Genomic DNA, 22,143 nt, shown 5'->3' with positions numbered 1-22,143 from the left:
CCATTTTGGTTTTGCGTCTGCTCTTCCTTGGCCCCCATACAGGTGAATCCTCCATAGATGGTGGCGCTGTGCAGGCACTCATCACTATAAGGCTGGGTGCACATGAAGTTTTTTTTTTAAGCAGAAACGCTCTAAATCTAAAAACCTCTCAATAAGGGCGCAGTCAGACCAAGATCGGAACGCGGTGCACGGACTGGCCGGCGGCTCTCCCCACCCGAGTGTGACAGCTGCATGGAAATACACGAAGCTGTCACGTTCCAGTCCGGAGAGCCGCCGGCCAGTCTGTGCTCTGCTTTCCGATTTATATGGCCGTCTGACTCCACACACCCTAAGGTTACATTCACACCACTGTATTTTCGGTCTCGGTGATGTCCCTGGGGAGAAAAAAAAAAAGTGATCTCCCACGAACAGCAGCAGGACTGGTTGGGCTGGGGTCAGATAGCCATATTTTCACTAGGACCGAGTATCCATGTAAAAAATAGCAGCGTGTACGGAATTTGGATGAGACTTGCTTATTCAAGCGTATGGGTGCAGAGTAAAAAAAAAAACATCCGATACGGATCATCCGATATTTACAGATACATTACAATTATTAAGATAGGTAATTGTATAGGTCTTGAAAATTTTATGAACCTCTGATGTATAAAAACTATGCCATGCGGATGGAAAAATCAGCTTTTTTTTCTGGATGAAAATTGCCGTTTTTTTTTTTTTCTGCATAAAAAAAATCGGCCTATTTTTATTTTTTATTTTATCTGCTTGTGTGACCTTCTCCTCATTGAGGGGTAACCTAAGCAGTGGTACAGCTTCTTCTTTTAACGACACATGGACAGGGATGAAAAAATCCTTTAACATTAATCCGCTCTGAATATGTCAAATATGTATAAGTAAAACCCTCGTGTACCCCTGCTCTAATGCTGCACTTGCACCCAGGTGGATATTTTCCAGTATAAGGGCTCGTGTACATGGTTGTATTTTTGGTCCGAGTGCGATCCGATAAAACACCAGATCGCACTCGGACCAACGTTAGACCATGGGGCTGCGCAAGTGTCAGGTCTTTGTCTTGGACAGAATCTGGCAAAGGAAAAAAAATCGCAGCGTGCTCAATTTGCATCTGATATTCGGATCGCACGCACTCGGCCATGCAAGTCAATAAGTCTGTAGAAAACGTCGGTCTGCACTCGGATGACATCTGAGTGCTGTCCGATTTCCATAGATTGACAGAATGGAGAAATTGTTTTTTTTTTCCTCCATCTTCTCATCTGAGATATTTGGATCACACTCTGATCCACATAATCTGCGCTATTCTCTTGGATGGGAGAACATACGGTTGTACGGTGACCCCGGCGTGAAGAATTTCCCAGATATTGACCGCATCCAGTATTTAAATTATACGCATTTTATTAGCATGTCACAATAATTACACGTAAACTACGCACAATGATCGGCAAAATATCCTCGTTCTCCGATGTCCGTTTTTTTTTATTCGTTTACCAGAAAGACAATTGTTTTATTTTTATAATATTCAGTCCATGTACAGTAGGTAGTTTTTTTTCTTAAAGGGGGCTGTCCATGACCGCTCTTGTTTCCTAATAGAACATGATTTAGAAGCAAGTTTCATAGAAAAGAAGGCACAAGTCCTTCGTGTCCAACCAAGAACCTGACGATCCGGAGGAGAGAGGGTCTAACCTCTGGAGCCCCCTGACAATTTGAGGACCCACGAATATCTGTTCTTGCAATTTTCTTTTCCATAGAGATGACTAAGAGTTTGGTAAGTTTTCTGCGCAATGCTGAAAACACAGATTCTCCAAAGCAATGGGGGTCTCAGGGGCTGGACCCCAAGTTTAATAACCACCTGATTGATGATGAAAGTAAAATGGATTGCCCAAAAACAGCTAAAAGCGAACACCGATCCGACGGGTTCTCTGCTTCCATCAATAGGGGAAAGTTACCGTTTGATGTTCATGAAAGATGAAGAAGTAGCGAGATCATCCAGGGAATGTCCGGCTGTCCGCTTATGGCTTCTCACCAGCTCCGCACAAAGCTCCCTTGTCCGTACAGATCGTATTCCTTGTACAGGATATAATCTTTTAGTCTGTTGGGCAGTGGCAGAAATGACATGAAAACCGGACAGCGCAGGTGAAGCCTCCCCATACACCTCCGGATCTTCAGACGACACAAGTGCTTCAGGGAGCGCGGATTGGCTGGAAAAAAAAAAAAAGGAAACTGGGAAATGTGATATCCAAAATGATTATGTTCCCCTTTATTTCTCCATTCCTGCATAACAACATATCGTGTTCCCTTTTACGTTTATTTAAGGAAGCAAACCCCCAAACTGATGATTCCATAGGGGTCCCAGCAGTTCCAAGTGCTACTGGGTGCCTATCCCTCAGAAGAGAACCGGACTCATTGGGTCTAGTTACACCTGTGATGGGGGACTTCTTGGCACTATATACCCCCTTATAGTGCTATGCTTTGAAGTTTGGGCAAAGTAGAAAAATGTGGACATTAAAAATGCAGAAAGCCTAGAACTAGAGGTATATAGAGCTGAGCGGCTATATACTGGATACCCGTAGCACAGTTTAGAGGAAGAGTGGTAGATGCTGCCTAGGACGCTACTATAAAAGGTAAGGAAAAAACACAGAACACAAACACATTTTACCTTAAAGGGTATGTATACTTTTGATGGGGGGGTATTTTTATGCATGTTAGTAGATGGCTTAAATTTCAATCTGCAATATGTATTCCTTTGTTTTCAACCCCCTGCTACAAAGTTTGCAGCCTGATCCAACTTTCAGATTCTTTCCTTATGGGATTGACTCTCTCTGTAATATAGGCTGGACGTGAGTACTGAGTTTCCAGGATGTTGCTGTATTCTCTGGTAATAAGACAATACTGCTTCTATCTTGCACTTATTTCCTCTGTGTTTTCCTCCTTTTTCTATGAGCTGTTTTCTCTGCCCTCCCAGAGATACCTTCCCTCTCTCTGATGTGGAAATCTGTGTACAACCCTCTTCCCTTTGCTACCTCTTAAGGTATGTGCACACGTTGCGGATTTTGCTGTGGATTCGCAACTGTTTTCCCTGAGTTTACAGTACCATGTAAACCTATGGAAAACAAAATCCGCAGTGCACATGCTGCGGAAAAAAACGCGTGGAAACGTAGAGTTGTTTATTCCGCAGCATGTCAATTTTCCGCAGCGGTTTACACGTGCTCCATAATAGGAATCCGCAGGTGGAATCCGCACAAAAAAACGCATAAAATCCGCAGGTAAAACACAGTTCTTTTTACCTGCGGATTTCTCAAAACAGGCGTGGAATAATCCGCAGAGGTTCCATCTACGTGTGCACATAGCCTTACACTGAGAGAAGGGAGAGAGCAGTCAGAGCTCTAACATAGTAACATAGTTAGTAAGGCCGAAAAAAGACATTTGTCCATCCAGTTCAGCCTATATTCCATCATAATAAATACCCAGATCTACGTCCTTCTACAGAACCTAATAATTGTATGATACAATATTGTTCTGCTCCAGGAAGACATCCAGGCCTCTCTTGAACCCCTCGACTGAGTTCGCCATCACCACCTCCTCAGGCAAGCAATTCCAGATTCTCACTGCCCTAACAGTAAAGAATCCTCTTCTATGTTGGTGGAAAAACCTTCTCTCCTCCAGACGCAAAGAATGCCCCCTTGTGCCCGTCACCTTCCTTGGTATAAACAGATCCTCAGCGAGATATTTGTATTGTCCCCTTATATACTTATACATGGTTATTAGATCGCCCCTCAGTCGTCTTTTTTCTAGACTAAATAATCCTAATTTCGCTAATCTATCTGGGTATTGTAGTTCTCCCATCCCCTTTATTAATTTTGTTGCCCTCCTTTGTACTCTCTCTAGTTCCATTATATCCTTCCTGAGCACCGGTGCCCAAAACTGGACACAGTACTCCATGTGCGGTCTAACTAGGGATTTGTACAGAGGCAGTATAATGCTCTCATCATGTGTATCCAGACCTCTTTTAATGCACCCCATGATCCTGTTTGCCTTGGCAGCTGCTGCCTGGCACTGGCTGCTCCAGGTAAGTTTATCATTAACTAGGATTCCCAAGTCCTTCTCCCTGTCAGATTTACCCAGTGGTTTCCCGTTCAGTGTGTAATGGTGATATTGATTCCCTCTTCCCATGTGTATAACCTTACATTTATCATTGTTAAACCTCATCTGCCACCTTTCAGCCCAAGTTTCCAACTTATCCAGATCCATCTGTAGCAGAATACTATCTTCTCTTGTATTAACTGCTTTACATAGTTTTGTATCATCTGCAAATATCGATATTTTACTGTGTAAACCTTCTACCAGATCATTAATGAATATGTTGAAGAGAACAGGTCCCAATACCGACCCCTGCGGTACCCCACTGGTCACTTCGACCCAGTTAGAGACTATACCATTTATAACCACCCTCTGCTTTCTATCGCTAAGCCAGTTACTAACCCATTTACACACATTTTCCCCCAGACCAAGCATTCTCATTTTGTGTACCAACCTCTTGTGCGGCACGGTATCAAACGCTTTGGAAAAATCGAGATATACCACGTCCAATGACTCACCGTGGTCCAGTCTATAGCTTACCTCTTCATAAAAACTGATTAGATTGGTTTGACAGGAGCGATTTCTCATAAACCCATGCTGATATGGAGTTAAACAGTTATTTTCATTGAGATAATCCAGAATAACATCCCTCAGAAACCCTTCAAATATTTTACCAACAATAGAGGTTAGACTTACTGGCCTATAATTTCCAGGTTCACTTTTAGAGCCCTTTTTGAATATTGGCACCACATTTGCTATGCGCCAGTCCTGCGGAACAGACCCTGTCGCTATAGAGTCACTAAAAATAAGAAATAATGGTTTATCTATTACATTACTTAGTTCTCTTAGTACTCGTGGGTGTATGCCATCCGGACCCGGAGATTTATCTATTTTAATCTTATTTAGCCGGTTTCGCACCTCTTCTTGGGTTAGATTGGTGACCCTTAATATAGGGTTTTCATTGTTTCTTGGGATTTCACCTAGCATTTCATTTTCCACCGTGAATACCGTGGAGAAGAAGGTGTTTAATATGTTAGCTTTTTCCTCGTCATCTACAACCATTCTTTCCTCACTATTTTTTAAGGGGCCTACATTTTCAGTTTTTATTCTTTTACTATTGATATAGTTGAAGAACAGTTTGGGATTAGTTTTACTCTCCTTAGCAATGTGCTTCTCTGTTTCCTTTTTGGCAGCTTTAATTAGTTTTTTAGATAAAGTATTTTTCTCCCTATAGTTTTTTAGAGCTTCAATGGTGCCATCCTGCTTTAGTAGTGCAAATGCTTTCTTTTTACTGTTAATTGCCTGTCTTACTTCTTTGTTTAGCCACATTGGGTTTTTCCTATTTCTAGTCCTTTTATTCCCACAAGGTATAAACCGCTTACACTGCCTATTTAGGATGTTCTTAAACATTTCCCATTTATTATCTGTATTCTCATTTCTGAGGATATTGTCCCAGTCTACCAGATTAAGGGCATCTCTAAGCTGTTCAAACTTTGCCTTCCTAAAGTTCAATGTTTTTGTGACACCCTGACAAGTCCCCCTAGTGAAAGACAGGTGAAACTGCACAATATTGTGGTCGCTATTTCCTAGATGCCCAACCACCTGCAGATTTGTTATTCTGTCAGGTCTATTAGATAGTATTAGGTCTAAAAGTGCTGCTCCTCTGGTTGGATTCTGCACCAATTGTGAAAGATAATTTTTCTTGGTTATTAGCAGAAACCTGTTGCCTTTATGGGTTTCACAGGTTTCTGTTTCCCAGTTAATATCCGGGTAGTTAAAGTCCCCCATAACCAGGACCTCATTATGGGTTGCAGCTTCATTTATCTGCTTTAGAAGTAGACTTTCCATGGTTTCTGTTATATTTGGGGGTTTGTAACAGACCCCAATGAGAATTTTGTTACCATTTTTCCCTCCATGAATTTCGACCCATATGGACTCGACATCCTCATTCCCTTCGCTAATATCCTCCCTTAAAGTGGACTTTAGACAAGACTTTACATAGAGACAAACCCCTCCTCCTCTCCGATTTTTACGATCCTTTCTAAACAGACTGTAACCCTGTAAGTTAACTGCCCAGTCATAGCTTTCATCTAACCATGTCTCGGTTATTCCCACTATGTCAAAGTTACCTGTAGATATTTCTGCTTCTAGTTCTTCCATCTTGTTTGTCAGGCTTCTGGCGTTTGCGAGCATGCAGTTTAGAGGATTTTGTTTTGTTCCAATCTCCTCACTGTGGATTGTTTTAGAAATGTTCTTACCTCCCTTCTGAGTATGTTTTCCTGGGTCGTCTTTGTTCGAGTCTAATGTTTTTCTTCCCGTCCCCTCTTCTTCTAGTTTAACGCCCTCCTGATGAGTGTAGCGAGTCTTCTGGCGAATGTGTGTTTCCCAGGTTTGTTGAGGTGTAGTCCGTCTCTGGCGAGGAGTCCATCATACCAGTAATTCACACCGTGGTCCAGGAATCCAAATCCTTGTTGTCTGCACCATCGTCTTAGCCAGTTGTTTGCATCAAGGATCCTGTTCCATCTCCTGGTGCCATGCCCGTCTACTGGAAGGATAGAAGAAAAAACTACCTGTGCATCCAGTTCCTTTACTTTCTTCCCCAACTCTTCAAAGTCCTTGCAGATTGTCGGTAGGTCCTTCCTTGCCGTGTCATTGGTGCCAACATGTATCAGAAGAAATGGGTGGACGTCCTTGGAGCTGAAGAGCTTTGGTATCCTATCGGTCACATCCTTGATCATCGCACCTGGAAGGCAGCATACTTCTCTTGCAGTTATGTCTGGTCTGCAGATGGCTGCTTCGGTGCCTCTCAGTAGTGAGTCTCCCACCACCACCACTCTTCGTTGCTTCTTGGCTGTACTTTTTGCTGTCACTTGTTGCTGTGTGCCCTTTTCTTTTTTGCTTGCTGGTATTGCTTCATTCTTAGGTGTGCCATCTTCATCCTCTACAAAGATTTGATATCGGTTCTTCAGTTGTGTGGTTGGTGATTTCTCCATGGTCTTCTTGCTTCTTTTGGTCACATGCTTCCACTCATCTGCTTTTGGAGGTTCTCTGACACTTTTTGCACCTTCTGTGACCAGTAGAGATGCTTCTGTTCTGTCTAGAAAGTCTTCATTCTCTTTGATGAGTTTCAAAGTTGCTATTCTTTCTTCCAGACCCCGCACCTTTTCTTCTAAAAGGGCCACTAGTCTACACTTCTGACAGGTGAAATTGGATTCTTCTTCTGGTCGATCTGTGAACATGTAGCACATGCTGCAGCTCACCATGTAGGTTGTCACATCTGCCATGTTGCTCCTAGATCCTGCTGACTTGCTGTGTGTTTTCCTTCTTGTGTAATCTACTCAGCCAAGCTCTCTTGCAATAATGTCCTACAGGCAAAAATTCGCGCGCCGTAAGGCGCGCGGTTTGGTGATGCTTTCGAAGCAGCTGGTCCCGGCTGTACCCAACGATCTTCTAGCTTAGGGAGACTTCGCTTCTCCCAGAAGGCACCTGGAATATGCAAATTAGCCTCCTGAAGCTTGAATCCCTGGTTTGGTGATGCTTTCGAAGCAGCTGGTCCCGGCTGTACCCAACGATCTTCTAGCTTAGGGAGACTTCGCTTCTCCCAGAAGGCACCTGGAATATGCAAATTAGCCTCCTGAAGCTTGAATCCCTGGTTTGGTGATGCTTTCGAAGCAGCTGGTCCCGGCTGTACCCAACGATCTTCTAGCTTAGGGAGACTTCGCTTCTCCCAGAAGGCACCTGGAATATGCAAATTAGCCTCCTGAAGCTTGAATCCCTGGTTTGGTGATGCTTTCGAAGCAGCTGGTCCCGGCTGTACCCAACGATCTTCTAGCTTAGGGAGACTTCGCTTCTCCCAGAAGGCACCTGGAATATGCAAATTAGCCTCCTGAAGCTTGAATCCCTGGTTTGGTGATGCTTTCGAAGCAGCTGGTCCCGGCTGTACCCAACGATCTTCTAGCTTAGGGAGACTTCGCTTCTCCCAGAAGGCACCTGGAATATGCAAATTAGCCTCCTGAAGCTTGAATCCCTGGTTTGGTGATGCTTTCGAAGCAGCTGGTCCCGGCTGTACCCAACGATCTTCTAGCTTAGGGAGACTTCGCTTCTCCCAGAAGGCACCTGGAATATGCAAATTAGCCTCCTGAAGCTTGAATCCCTGGTTTGGTGATGCTTTCGAAGCAGCTGGTCCCGGCTGTACCCAACGATCTTCTAGCTTAGGGAGACTTCGCTTCTCCCAGAAGGCACCTGGAATATGCAAATTAGCCTCCTGAAGCTTGAATCCCTGGTTTGGTGATGCTTTCGAAGCAGCTGGTCCCGGCTGTACCCAACGATCTTCTAGCTTAGGGAGACTTCGCTTCTCCCAGAAGGCACCTGGAATATGCAAATTAGCCTCCTGAAGCTTGAATCCCTGGTTTGGTGATGCTTTCGAAGCAGCTGGTCCCGGCTGTACCCAACGATCTTCTAGCTTAGGGAGACTTCGCTTCTCCCAGAAGGCACCTGGAATATGCAAATTAGCCTCCTGAAGCTTGAATCCCTGGTTTGGTGATGCTTTCGAAGCAGCTGGTCCCGGCTGTACCCAACGATCTTCTAGCTTAGGGAGACTTCGCTTCTCCCAGAAGGCACCTGGAATATGCAAATTAGCCTCCTGAAGCTTGAATCCCTGGTTTGGTGATTTATATTTTTTATATTTTTTCTTGCAGATCGCTCAGCTAAAGGATGTACAGACTCTGCACAAAGTTGTAGAAAATTTTTTTATGAAGACTTTTGAAGATTTCTTAACTTTGCATTTAGGATACAAAGTGAACAACAACAACAATAATAATAATAATAATAAAATCTGCTTGAAGGTGAACTTTATGAAACTTCAGGGACAGAGCTTTCTTCTTGGGATTTCTATATCTAAATGTATCAATTGGAAGTGTTAAAGGGAATTGATAACCTCGGAAAATGCCATTGTAGAAATGGTTAATCTGCAGGTTTTTGTCCAGTCCCTGGCTTTCAGTCATGGGGTCACTGGACTTTAAGCGTCAGCTGTGAGTACACCCTGACACTTTGGCAGCTTGTAATGCAGCGTGTATGTGCAGTACGAGCTGTCAATCAAGGTGCTGGGTCGTGCTTACAGAATAGTGAGCGCTGACTGTAGCTGCTCCGTGTGCACCTGATTGACTGAAAGCCGGCGGCTATTGGTAGGAAATAACTTCATTTTCTCCCAGCAGCCGCACTTTCAGTAATGCAGCCAGGTAACATTGTAACATTATTTACCTGCAGATAAATAATGTTTTCAGACGCGAAAAGGTTCCCTTTAAAGGGTATGTGGGTCAACAGTAATAGGGTGTTGGATTTTAAAGATCTTTCTGCTCAGTTTTAATATATCTGTGCTTTACACTACAGCAATGAATGACCACCAGTTACTTACTTGTGATGGAGTGAATTTCAGGCCAGAGCTTCTGCTTCATCAGTGTGTCCCTGAGCTTGGAGCAAATGTCCACACGGTCAACGTAGTCCAGCATGACCCGAACGACGTTCCCGGACAGGTGCCGGAGCCACGTCAGAGTGATGACCTCACAAAACTGAGAAAGCGACAGATATGGGGGAGAATTGGTGAAATAAACTTATACTTGCGGTACGTGATCGGTTTTAATAGTGCTCACTGGTAACTGCCATCGTGAGCAGAAATTGGATGGAAAAAGTGGTGTGTGATGTCATATTACTATAAATGTGGGGAGCGAATTATTTTACGGGGTCTTTACCTGTCTATTTCAAGAGGATCTGTTACCGGATTTCACAATCCGAACTGCAAACATTATTAAACCTGATGAGGCTAGGGCGCTTACTTAGAAAATTCCAAATTGGTACAGCCATTCGATCCTGATATTAGTAAGGTGAGTATATTATGATATTAAGCAGAGAAATGCAAAGGATTGCCAAGCCTTCCCTTCTGAAATTAAGTTTCAGAGTAAGTACACCTGTCTAATCAGGTCTTTAAGAGATCTTTTTTTTGTAATCTATTCATAGATTAGAAGGCATTTATTTCACGTAAATCTCCTTAGCAGGTGCTTTTCGTATTGGATGTCACCCCGACAATATCACACATTTTTTTTATTTAGCGTTGTATTTAGGAATAACTTATAACTTTATTTTGGATTTGGTAGAAAAGAAAAACTGACGAACTTGGGATCAGAGTCAGAATAAGATCGATGTAACAGTAGAATGAAGCTGGAACTTTACTTACCCCAAATACAAAAGAGTTTTCTTGTATGTGGATTTTTGAGGCCCAAAAATCTACATAGAAAAACGCCATGTTTCATTCAGAAGTTAAATTTGGATTTTTTTTTTTAAATTTGGAGCTGAAAAACATGTTTCTTTTTCCATGTGCACTTAACAAGTGTTTTACCATTGGAATAAATTGGAAGATTATGCAAAGAGTATTTGGATATGGATTTTGGAGCAGAACATACAATTGTGGAACGATCACTAGTGATAAGCGAGTATACTCGTTGCTCGGGTGGTATACTCGCTTATCACTACTAGTGACCTTTTTTCTTGTCCACATGGCCGGTCTGTACAGGAAACTTTCAAGTAAAGGCTGGAGACCATTCCTGTTTTTGGTACTAATAAGGCCAGGGCTACACGGCTATTTAGGCTGTGACACGGGTCACTTGGCCAAAGTTTGCTACATGGCCGCATAGTGTAAGAGCCGGGCTGCACTGTGACACGCAAGGTACCGCGACTGCAACAAGCAAGTCACAAAAAATCTAATTTTTTGTCCTGGTACCTTTCGGGTCACAATATAATCCCATGCACTTGGGCGATGCTGCGGTGGAGAAGCCGCGTACAGCAACCTCTGTCCATGTGACCAATGTGGCGTGGCGGCCTTAATGCCACTCTGCAGAGATCTCAGATAACCAGATGAATGTAATAAATACCATGGTATCTTTGATCACTGTAGAAGTCCATCCTTCATAGCCAAGTATAGAATGTATATTATTTCCATGCGGACACTCGAAACACTTATAGACGTCGTAGCCATAGTTGAGTAACATCCGTAGCATGACTTCATCCTTGAGCGCGTACTGCAGGGCCGACGGGAAGTGCAAAGGGTTAACTCTGCACACGTAGTTGACGTTGGCCCCGTGGCGGAGCAATAAGTTCATCAGTTCGTAGTTACCCATTCTTAGAGCCACTTGCAGGCAGTTAATGGGGTCTTGGTTGGGGAGAGCTCCAGCGTCTAGGAGAACTTTAGCTGAAGAAGTATCATTATTGCTAACCGCAAAGTACAAGGCCGACTTCCTCTCATCGTCGTAACCTTTGCGAACCCTTTGGGCCAGCATAAAATTTACATCAAAACCAGATCGGAGGAGAAGATCCAGGCACTCGGGGTGTCCTCCTGCCGCGGCCGAGTGGACTGGACTGATGCCACTTCTTCTGATTGCGGTCATGTCAGTAACGAGAATCAGCTTCCGTAAAGCCCTGGACATGACAGACGGAAAACGTTACTAACAGGGGACATAGACGTACGGGATTTGTACCACCACCCCAGAACTATCCGACACTATGGCCATCAATCTTTGTAGTACTCAAACAGCAGGAGAACATATTGTCACATCTGACATTCATGGTGGAAGTATGGACCGCTATGCACGGACTCAATGTGGGTCGGAAGTGGCATCAGTCCGATGGTCTATGAGGCTGAGGAGACCGGTAGCCGGCCAAAATATTGCTGTCCATGCTCAGACCGTGAATGTTGGACGTGTGAAATTGGCCTCCAGATGAGCGTGTTTCAGGTCTATGCTGTTCATTAGTGCGAAACATACATAGCGTGAGCCAGGAGGAGTTGTATGAAGCTGGCACTCTCGCTAAGCTTACCCCATACCTGGCAGGTGCCAGCTAGTTTACACCTGTCGATAACTGGTGTAATTGGAGCTGGCTGATTGCACCTTATGACCATAGCATCTCAGTCTTTACATAGAGGTTCCTGAGATCATGTGGCGGCCACAACACAATATCCGGTGTCCTGTCTTTTGGGGGTGGCCCAATGAGGACCATTGATTTAGGGCCCCTGGATATATATGTATCTTGTAGAATGACACTTTCATTGGTGTGAAAACAGTCAAATTCAAGAAATTGACCTATTGTGGGCTTTCTTTCTATTGCAAAAGGAACGGATTGGTGTGGAAAAGGGTATGTTTGGGACCACTGGTCATCAGTGCACCAGCCCCCAGGTTCTGTCTTTTCCACAAAATCACTAAAAACTGTAAAAGTCACTGATGGTAACGGTGAGTTAGAAGTCATGACATCAATATCTATTGGTGTCATTCGTACAACTACACGTCCCAGAATAGCCTGATCGCTAATGAGGGTCTGATCTAGTGAAGTTTTTGAAGGGCATCAGTGGGATCATTTTAAGTAATGTTGCAAGCCAAGCACTTTAAGATATCTGGGCGTTAATGCGTTTAATGTTTGGGTGATGCTGACTCTGTCGTCTAGCAGCCATTTTAATAAGGCGCTAATACTACTGGCTAATAACATTGGTCGAGGAGAATGATTATTACTGCACAGCTCCACTCATCAGCTTTTCTTCCTGTAAATGACAGACATGTTCTGCAGAAAGCTGGACCTGGCAGCAGGCTGACGGATCCATTTTATCTGCTTCATATACAGGACAATACGACCAGTGTACAAGTAGGGCTCGTACAAATTCTCCGTCTGGCTGGCGGAGAGCGATATGTTTTCTTATCTCACTAGGGTAAGTGGCAGATTTCCCTAGAGTGGGTGCATGGTATCATTTAATTTCCAGAAACGGCGCCCTTGTGCAGTTACTCAAATAGGGTTGAGCTGCAATACCAAACACAGCCTACCAGACAAGGGGCGCTGTTTCCTAATAAAAAAAAACTAGTGCAGAATAGTATAGCAATGATGCGTACTCACAGGAGATGCCCTCGGTATGCCGCCCTGTGTATGGGTAAGTGACCTGAGTGTTTGGGTATATTGGCGTCTGCTCCATACTCCAGGAGTAGACATACAGCATCCGGGTTACCGGCGGCGGCTGCTTCAAACAGGATGGACGCAGAGTCGGAGGCTTGTGCCATAACGCTGGCTCCTACAGCAAGAGAATAAGGACTGGTAAGTCGGGAAGGAATACCGTATAAGGGGGAAGCAATATTTGCCTTCTCTGGAATAACGCGGCAGGTCTACAGGTTGAGGTTCATAGTCCGGTGTTGGCTCCGGGGTTATGTAAAATGGACTATGGACCAAAATTTAAGGCCAGTCCAGCACCTGTCTGCCATGTGGATAAGCACAAGGAGCCGGTCATGTCTGCAAGCTGTGGTTGTGACTGGCCTGGTTTACTGTCTGAACCAGGTCTAACCCGAATCAACAGTTGGGTTACCCTAAAATAGGCCAGGGTCACCCCAGGTTAGACCAGGTGGACTATCTATATTACATAGTAACATAGTAACATAGTAAGGCCGAAAAAAGACATTTGTCCATCCAGTTCAGCCTATATTCCATCATAATAAATACCCAGATCTACGTCCTTCTACAGAACCTAATAATTGTATGATACAATATTGTTCTGCTCCAGGAAGACATCCAGGCCTCTCTTGAACCCCTCGACTGAGTTCGCCATCACCACCTCCTCAGGCAAGCAATTCCAGATTCTCACTGCCCTAACAGTAAAGAATCCTCTTCTATGTTGGTGGAAAAACCTTCTCTCCTCCAGACGCAAAGAATGCCCCCTTGTGCCCGTCACCTTCCTTGGTATAAACATCCTCAGCGAGATATTTGTATTGTCCCCTTATATACTTATACATGGTTATTAGATCGCCCCTCAGTCGTCTTTTTTCTAGACTAAATAATCCTAATTTCGCTAATCTATCTGGGTATTGTAGTTCTCCCATCCCCTTTATTAATTTTGTTGCCCTCCTTTGTACTCTCTCTAGTTCCATTATATCCTTCCTGAGCATCGGTGCCCAAAACTGGACACAGTACTCCATGTGCGGTCTAACTAGGGATTTGTACAGAGGCAGTATAATGCTCTCATCATGTGTATCCAGACCTCTTTTAATGCACCCCATGATCCTGTTTGCCTTGGCAGCTGCTGCCTGGCACTGGCTGCTCCAGGTAAGTTTATCATTAACTAGGATCCCCAAGTCCTTCTCCCTGTCAGATTTACCCAGTGGTTTCCCGTTCAGTGTGTAATGGTGATATTGATTCCCTCTTCCCATGTGTATAACCTTACATTTATCATTGTTAAACCTCATCTGCCACCTTTCAGCCCAAGTTTCCAACTTATCCAGATCCATCTGTAGCAGAATACTATCTTCTCTTGTATTAACTGCTTTACATAGTTTTGTATCATCTGCAAATATCGATATTTTACTGTGTAAACCTTCTACCAGATCATTAATGAATATGTTGAAGAGAACAGGTCCCAATACTGACCCCTGCGGTACCCCACTGGTCACAGCGACCCAGTTAGAGACTATACCATTTATAACCACCCTCTGCTTTCTATCACTAAGCCAGTTACTAACCCATTTACACACAATTTCCCCCAGACCAAGCATTCTCATTTTGTGTACCAACCTCTTGTGCGGCACGGTATCAAACGCTTTGGAAAAATCGAGATATACCACGTCCAATGACTCACCGTGGTCCAGTCTATAGCTTACCTCTTCATAAAAACTGATTAGATTGGTTTGACAGGAGCGATTTCTCATAAACCCATGCTGATATGGAGTTAAACAGTTATTCTCATTGAGATAATCCAGAATAACATCCCTCAGAAACCCTTCAAATATTTTACCAACAATAGAGGTTAGACTTACTGGCCTATAATTTCCAGGTTCACTTTTAGAGCCCTTTTTGAATATTGGCACCACATTTGCTATGTTCCTGCGGAACAGACCCTGTCGCTATAGAGTCACTAAAAATAAGAAATAATGGTTTATCTATTACATTACTTAGTTCTCTTAGTACTCGTGGGTGTATGCCATCCGGACCCGGAGATTTATCTATTTTAATCTTATTTAGCCGGTTTCGCACCTCTTCTTGGGTTAGATTGGTGACCCTTAATATAGGGTTTTCATTGTTTCTTGGGATTTCACCTAGCATTTCATTTTCCACCGTGAATACCGTGGAGAAGAAGGTGTTTAATATGTTAGCTTTTTCCTCGTCATCTACAACCATTCTTTCCTCACTATTTTTTAAGGGGCCTACATTTTCAGTTTTTATTCTTTTACTATTGATATAGTTGAAGAACAGTTTGGGATTAGTTTTACTCTCCTTAGCAATGTGCTTCTCTGTTTCCTTTTTGGCAGCTTTAATTAGTTTTTTAGATAAAGTATTTTTCTCCCTATAGTTTTTTAGAGCTTCAATGGTGCCATCCTGCTTTAGTAGTGCAAATGCTTTCTTTTTACTGTTAATTACCTGTCTTACTTCTTTGTTTAGCCACATTGGGTTTTTCCTATTTCTAGTCCTTTTATTCCCACAAGGTATAAACCGCTTACACTGCCTATTTAGGATGTTCTTAAACATTTCCCATTTATTATCTGTATTCTTATTTCTGAGGATATTGTCCCAGTCTACCAGATTAAGGGCATCTCTAAGCTGTTCAAACTTTGCCTTCCTAAAGTTCAGTGTTTTTGTGACTCCCTGACAAGTCCCCCTAGTGAAAGACAGGTGAAACTGTACAATATTGTGGTCGCTATTTCCTAGATGCCAAACCACCTGCAGATTTGTTATTCTGTCAGGTCTATTAGATAGTATTAGGTCTAAAACTGCTGCTCCTCTGGTTGGATTCTGCACCAATTGTGAAAGATAATTTTTCTTGGTTATTAGCAGAAACCTGTTGCCTTTATGGGTTTCACAGGTTTCTGTTTCCCAGTTAATATTACCCCGTCTGATTTATTGAAGCCCAATATCCACTTACAAACCGGCGCCCATCTCATACCGTGTGCCAAGTCTTACATAACCTCACTACCTGGCGAGGAGCCTGGATGCCACATGTGCAGACACATTCTGTATTCTGCCCCCTCAGTGTTACCGGGGTACGTGGCTACGATTGTCCCTCCTGATCAACAGCAACGTGGAAAATGGTGACGGACAATTTTTGTCATTTGCACAAATTTTCACATTTTTCGAGTTCAGCAAATTCCCAAAAATTCAACCCAAATTTGATTCCTAATATGAGGAGGATAAAACCAGACACCTTTTTTACCTTTTTGAATGAGCAGCTCCATCACATCCGTGTGTCCGCTCTGCGCGGCCAGGGCCAGAGGCGTAAACCCAAAGTTACTGGAGAAGTCGGGGTCGGCTCCTGACCGGAGTAGTAGACCCGTAATGTCTTTGCGCCCCAGCCTCGCCGCCTCATGGAGAGCAATCCTGTTATCAGTGCATGTTAAATTTACGTTAGCATTATGGCGCAGTAGGAGCGATGCTATATCGTAAGATCCATGGCGTATCGCTGAAAAGACAGGAGAAAATAAGGAATAATTAATCCGTGCCGAGCGCTCGGCCCACCGCACATTCAGTCTGAGCAGAACTAATTGTTATGGGCCTTGCAAGTAGTTTTTTTCTTATGTCGTAGCCTTGGAACAAATTTGGAAAAGCCCTGTTCCCCGGCTGTATTTTTTTTTAAGGGCTATATTCACCCTTCACAGGTCCAACACTCAATCTCTGCCACTGCTTCCAGTGTTTTATTGTCTGCAGTGCTGACGCCACGTTGTCACTGCTGCAGCCAGTCAGCTGTCCACATCCGCAGATCTGCTGATCTCAATGATTGGCTGCAGTGTCGATGTGACGTCAGCACTGCAGACAACAACATGCTAGGAGATTCAACCGTGGACCTGGGGAGGGTGATGAACGTGCCTTTTTTTAACAAACACAGTCAGGAAAACCTCTTTAATTACCTATAATAAGCGGAGAATCTTCCGTATCGTTTTTGGCGTCCGGGTCGCAGTTGTTTGCCAGCAGGAAGCTGACATTGTCTAGTCTGCTGTGATCAACGGCAACAAACAGGGGGGTTTCACCTTTCAGGGTCTCCTGCTCCCAAACTCTGTAGCTGGAAGCTGACGGAAGAAAATTGGGTAAAAGTAATATAGACCAAACATGTCTGAGCATGGCTGCAAATGTTTCTCCTTTCGTTCTAATATTAAGGCCACAGTCACACGTTCAGTATTTGGTCAGGAGCAGAAATGAGCGAACGTGCTGGGATAAGGTGTTATCTGAGCATGCTCATGTTTCGGCATTCTCAAAATATATGTTCCAGTCCCCAAGGCTGCATGTCTCGACAGTCCCAACACCTGAACTTGTGAACATGGCCTTACAAATAATCGGCTATGTTTGTAAATGATAGCTTTGCCCAAGTTCCTCACATTTGAATATCGTTTCTAGGATGGTTTTATCTCTCTGAGCCGCGGCCTCATGAAGTGGAGTCCAGCCTCTGTCATCGGCCTCCTCAAATGCTGACTGATGGACGCACAACTTTTCTAATGTTTGTTCATCGCCTGCAAGTACATGGAGAAATACTGGCATAATAAAGGTATTTCCAGATTGTTTATTGATCAGTTTATTGACAGCATGGCTGATATGGTCAGGATAAGTGTCTGATCAATATGGCGCCCACCGTGGGACCTGCCCTCTCAGCATTGGGGAATGGAGAGGCATGCGTGACCCAAGCTCATCACTACTGTAGGAACATTGTAAAAAAAAATGCAAGGACTTGCCGAGGACTTTCACTGACATCAATGAGGAAAAGTAAAAAAGCCGCAATCACGTAGCAGATTTGTCCGCAGATTATTTGCAGCAAACTCCAGTGCAGTAGATTATCACCTTCGATTCAGTTTTGGAGTTGCAGCAGATTTTCAGATTTTGGGTGATATCTGCAATTCTTTCACAATGAAAACTGACATTCTGCAGATTTTACAATCCATGCCCCATCTAAATTTTCACTTAAGATTTTTAGCAACATGTAGATGAAATTAATTTAGGATCTTATCTACAGTCATCGCCGAAAGTGTTGGCATCGTGGAAATTATTCCAGAAAGTGAAGTATTAATCCCAGAAAGTTATTACAATTACACATGTTATATTATGCACGTTTAGTTCCTTTGTTTGTATTGGAACAGCACAAGAAAAAAAGGCAAATTGGACATAATTTCACACAAAGATTATATCGTATATTTGTCGGACAAAATTGTTGGCACCATTAACTTATTATTTAGTTGCACGCCCTTTGGAATAAATAACTGCAAGTATAGGCGGATAGTTCGCGCTGACACCCTGAGGACAGCTTCAATTTCTTTGGAACTTGATTGGGGCTGCTTATCCACCATCCGGACTATCCTGAGTTGTAACCTTTCATCAACTTTTCTCTGCCGTCCACATCCAGGTAGATTAGCTATAGTGCCAAGGATTGTAAGCGTCATGACTTTTTTTTTTGTGCACCGTCGACAAAGGAACATCAAGATCTCTGGAGAAGGACCTGTAATCTTGAGATTGTTGATATTTTCCAACAATTTTGGTTCTCAAGTCCTCAGACCGCTCTCTTCTTCTCTTTCTGTTCTCCATGCTTAGTAAGGCACACACAATGCAAAGACTGAGTCAACTTCTCCCCTTTATATCTAGTTTCAGGAGTGATTTTCATATTGCCCACACCTGTTACTTGCCACGGGTGAGTTTGAATGAGCATCACATGCTGGAAACAAAGTTGTTTACCCACAATTTTTGAAAAATGTAAACAATTTTGGAGTGAAATTATGTCCAATTTGCCGTTTTTTTTTGTGTAACAAAACATGTATAATTGCAATCATTTTCTGGGATAAATACTTTATTTTCTGGAACAATTTCAAGGGTGCCAACACTTTCGGCCATGACTGTACAGTATTTCACTGCTGCTGTATCATGATTCAGATGTTTCTAGAAAATACGGAACGTGTGATCGTAGATTTAGAAGCCAAGAAAAAAGCGATCAGTTGTTGTCAGAAGGTTCACGGTAATTTTAGTCTGGCAATAAGGAACATCTTATATTTTTATGTGGACAGGTGGCTGAGCGCGTACCATAGGGATAGACATTTGATCTTACATTTTACTATGGGAATACCCTAGGATTTTTTTAAAAAGTACATACAGTATATATATATAGATTTCTCTGTACTACCCGAATACGAGAGCACTATTTATACAGTGAATATCCTACAGTAGATCCTGTTGTGTATTGATACGTACCGACCCGAATAGCCGCTACTATCTTGTCATGTTCAGAACTGATGAAGTAGGAGCTGAGAAAGGTAAGAAAAAAAAATCCATGTTATTATTGAAAAATTCACAGCGTCATCTATGATTATTAATTATTTTGCAACTAATCTTTGTTGAAGCAGATCTTTAAAATAATGCAGAAAGAATGACAGCGTACCTGCAGTTCTCAGCGGCTTCCACAATGGAATCCTTCTTGTAAACCTCTCGAAGGCTTTGATGTATGACATACTGAGCCGCGACATCGTCATCCAGATCATCACTGAGTGTAGACAAATCCATGATTTCACACTGGTTATAGGGAGAAGAAACAAGAAATGATCTCATCTGTCCCTCTATATTACTACATGCTGTAATATTATGGAAAATGTCTAAAATTATCAATATAGCTGGCTCCCTTTGTCTGTAGTGATTCATGGCATTAACGATTTATTTTATTATACGAGAGATTAGAATATTTAGAATATTTTTGGGGGGGACTTGATGTGAAATAATGTCATTTTCTGGAGATATATTCACTTTAAATCATAACATTTGGCCACCAGTAGGGGGAGCTTGATGCATGCTGTTTATAGTGTTCAATAGATAAACAGTATCCAGTTTGCTCCCCCTAGTGGTGGCTGCAGGAAGGGAGAAATGTATCATTTAATGAAATTATGGATTTGATCTTTGGATCAGAAAACAACAATCGATACACAAAATGATTTAGAAATATCTTTATATCTCATCCATGCATGTTTTTCATATCCCACATAAAAAAAAAATTGCTTATACGTGAAGGTACAAGATTAAATACAATTATGTAGGTGCATGGAAAGGTTTGGTTTATTTTAGGGTGTCATAGTGTAATATTAAAGGGGATGTCAAGGATTTTAGGGCTAAGTGGGCTAAGGGAATTAAATTATTTATAAGATAAGGAAACAACTTATTCTTACTTATTAAACCCCCAGTCCCATGATCCAGATTCATTATTATTTATGTGACCGATGCAGCCAATCGATGTTATTTGCAGTCACGTGATGTATTATTTATTACATGTGATTGTCTGCAGTGGTTATAAATTTGACGATGGATAGGGATTCATCAGTACGGGACTGGGGGTGAGAGGAGAGGAAGAGGAAAGGGATTTAACTGGTGAGTAATGGTGATTTTGGCCACATATCTCACATAATAGAAGTCGATAAAAGCCAATATTTCATACTAACATGTCTATAATTCGCCATTGCAGTGCAGACAGCGCCACTTTAATCAGTCATATATAGACTGCAGACAACTCCATTGTTTGCGCCTGTTACCGGGACTTATATAGTGTTGTATGTCCGTTACATTTGCATCATGGCTATAGCCCCCTACATCTCCTAGGAGCCCCCCGTTCCGGCTCTGACGTCTTACCTTGCCTCCCCGTATTCAGCAGATCTTGAGAATTCTTCATCCGCCTTCGCTGATCCGATCTTTACAAAGCAGAAAGTTTCTCCTCTTTATGTGACGGCTCCATTCCTCAGCATTAGTTTTGATTTGATGCAGACATGAACAGGGACTTTGCCGCTGACCTATAAATACTGGATCATGGGACAGTCGCAGACCTTCTCCTGCCCCCCGTCACGTGGCCGAGCTATGTTTGGTAACACAATCAGGTGGATTACCGGAGAGGAATTGGAGGAGGCTGCAGATGCCGGACTCAACGCTTCTCCGCGCAGCGCGACAAGGGGTTTATGTGCTAGAAAACGGCAAAAATGATCTGCAGCACAGCTGAGGAACACCGGCTGCCTGCAGTTCTGATAACCCCCGATGCTTCTATATGTTGTCTGAAAATCTGAATATATACCTAAAATATAATGTGTAGAGATGGGGCCATTATACTGAGTGAGGGACTATGGGTGCCCTCATTCTGTGTAGAGACTTATACTGTGTAAGGGGTCCTATACTAAGTGGGGGGCTCCTATACTGAGTGAGGGACTATGGGGGCCCTTATTCTGTGTAGAGACTCTTATACTGAGTAAGGGGTCCTATGCTAAGTGGGGGCCATTATACTGAGTGAGGGGCTATGGGGGCCCTTATTCTGTGTAGAGACTCTTATACTGTGTAAGGAGTCCTATACTAAGTGGGGGGCTCCTATACTGAGTGAGGGACTATGGGGGCCCTTATTCTGCGTAGAGACTCTTATACTGTGTAAGGGGTCCTATACTAAGTGGGGGGCTCCTATACTGAGTGAGGGACTATGGGGGCCCTTATTCTGTGTAGAGACTCTTATACTGTGTAAGGGGTCCTATACTAAGTGGGGGGCTCCTATACTGAGTGAGGGACTATGGGGGCCCTTATTCTGTGTAGAGACTCTTATACTGAGTAAGGGGTCCTATGCTAAGTGGGGGCCATTATACTGAGTGAGGGGCTATGGGGGCCCTTATTCTGTGTAGAGACTCTTATACTGTGTAAGGGGTCCTATACTAAGTGGGGGGCTCCTATACTGAGTGAGGGACTATGGGGGCCCTTATTCTGCGTAGAGACTCTTATACTGTGTAAGGGGTCCTATACTAAGTGGGGGGCTCCTATACTGAGTGAGGGACTATGGGGGCCCTTATTCTGTGTAGAGACTCTTATACTGTGTAAGGGGTCCTATACTAAGTGGGGGGCTCCTATACTGAGTGAGGGACTATGGGGGCCCTTATTCTGTGTAGAGACTCTTATACTGTGTAAGGGGTCCTATACTAAGTGGGGGGCTCCTATGCTGAATGAGGGACTGTGGGGGGGCTCTCATTCTGTGTAGGGACTCTTATATTGAATATGTGGCTTTGGGGGCCCCCATACTGT

General features: G+C 43.3%; 1 protein-coding gene across 1 annotated transcript; it reads right to left on the bottom strand.

The window, feature by feature from the left end:
- Positions 1–1,383: 1,383 nt before the first annotated feature.
- ASB14 (ankyrin repeat and SOCS box containing 14) lies at positions 1,384–20,882 on the bottom strand. The gene is made up of 10 exons (XM_069736677.1): positions 20,728–20,882; positions 19,496–19,626; positions 19,309–19,361; positions 17,457–17,588; positions 16,992–17,150; positions 16,301–16,546; positions 13,009–13,180; positions 11,007–11,550; positions 9,497–9,650; positions 1,384–2,204 (listed from the first exon to the last, which is right to left on the bottom strand). The coding sequence occupies exons 2-10, from the start codon at positions 19,615–19,617 to the stop codon at positions 2,026–2,028; spliced, it is 1,761 nt and encodes a 586-aa protein (XP_069592778.1). The 5' UTR covers positions 19,618–19,626; positions 20,728–20,882; the 3' UTR covers positions 1,384–2,025.
- Between the last annotated feature and the right edge of the window lie 1,261 nt (positions 20,883–22,143).

The sequence above is a fragment of the Ranitomeya imitator genome, chromosome 8 (assembly GCF_032444005.1).
Source record: "Ranitomeya imitator isolate aRanImi1 chromosome 8, aRanImi1.pri, whole genome shotgun sequence".
NCBI lineage: Eukaryota > Metazoa > Chordata > Amphibia > Anura > Dendrobatidae > Ranitomeya > Ranitomeya imitator.
Note: the sequence above shows the minus strand (reverse complement) of the source record. Positions and strands in the feature narration are given on the sequence as shown.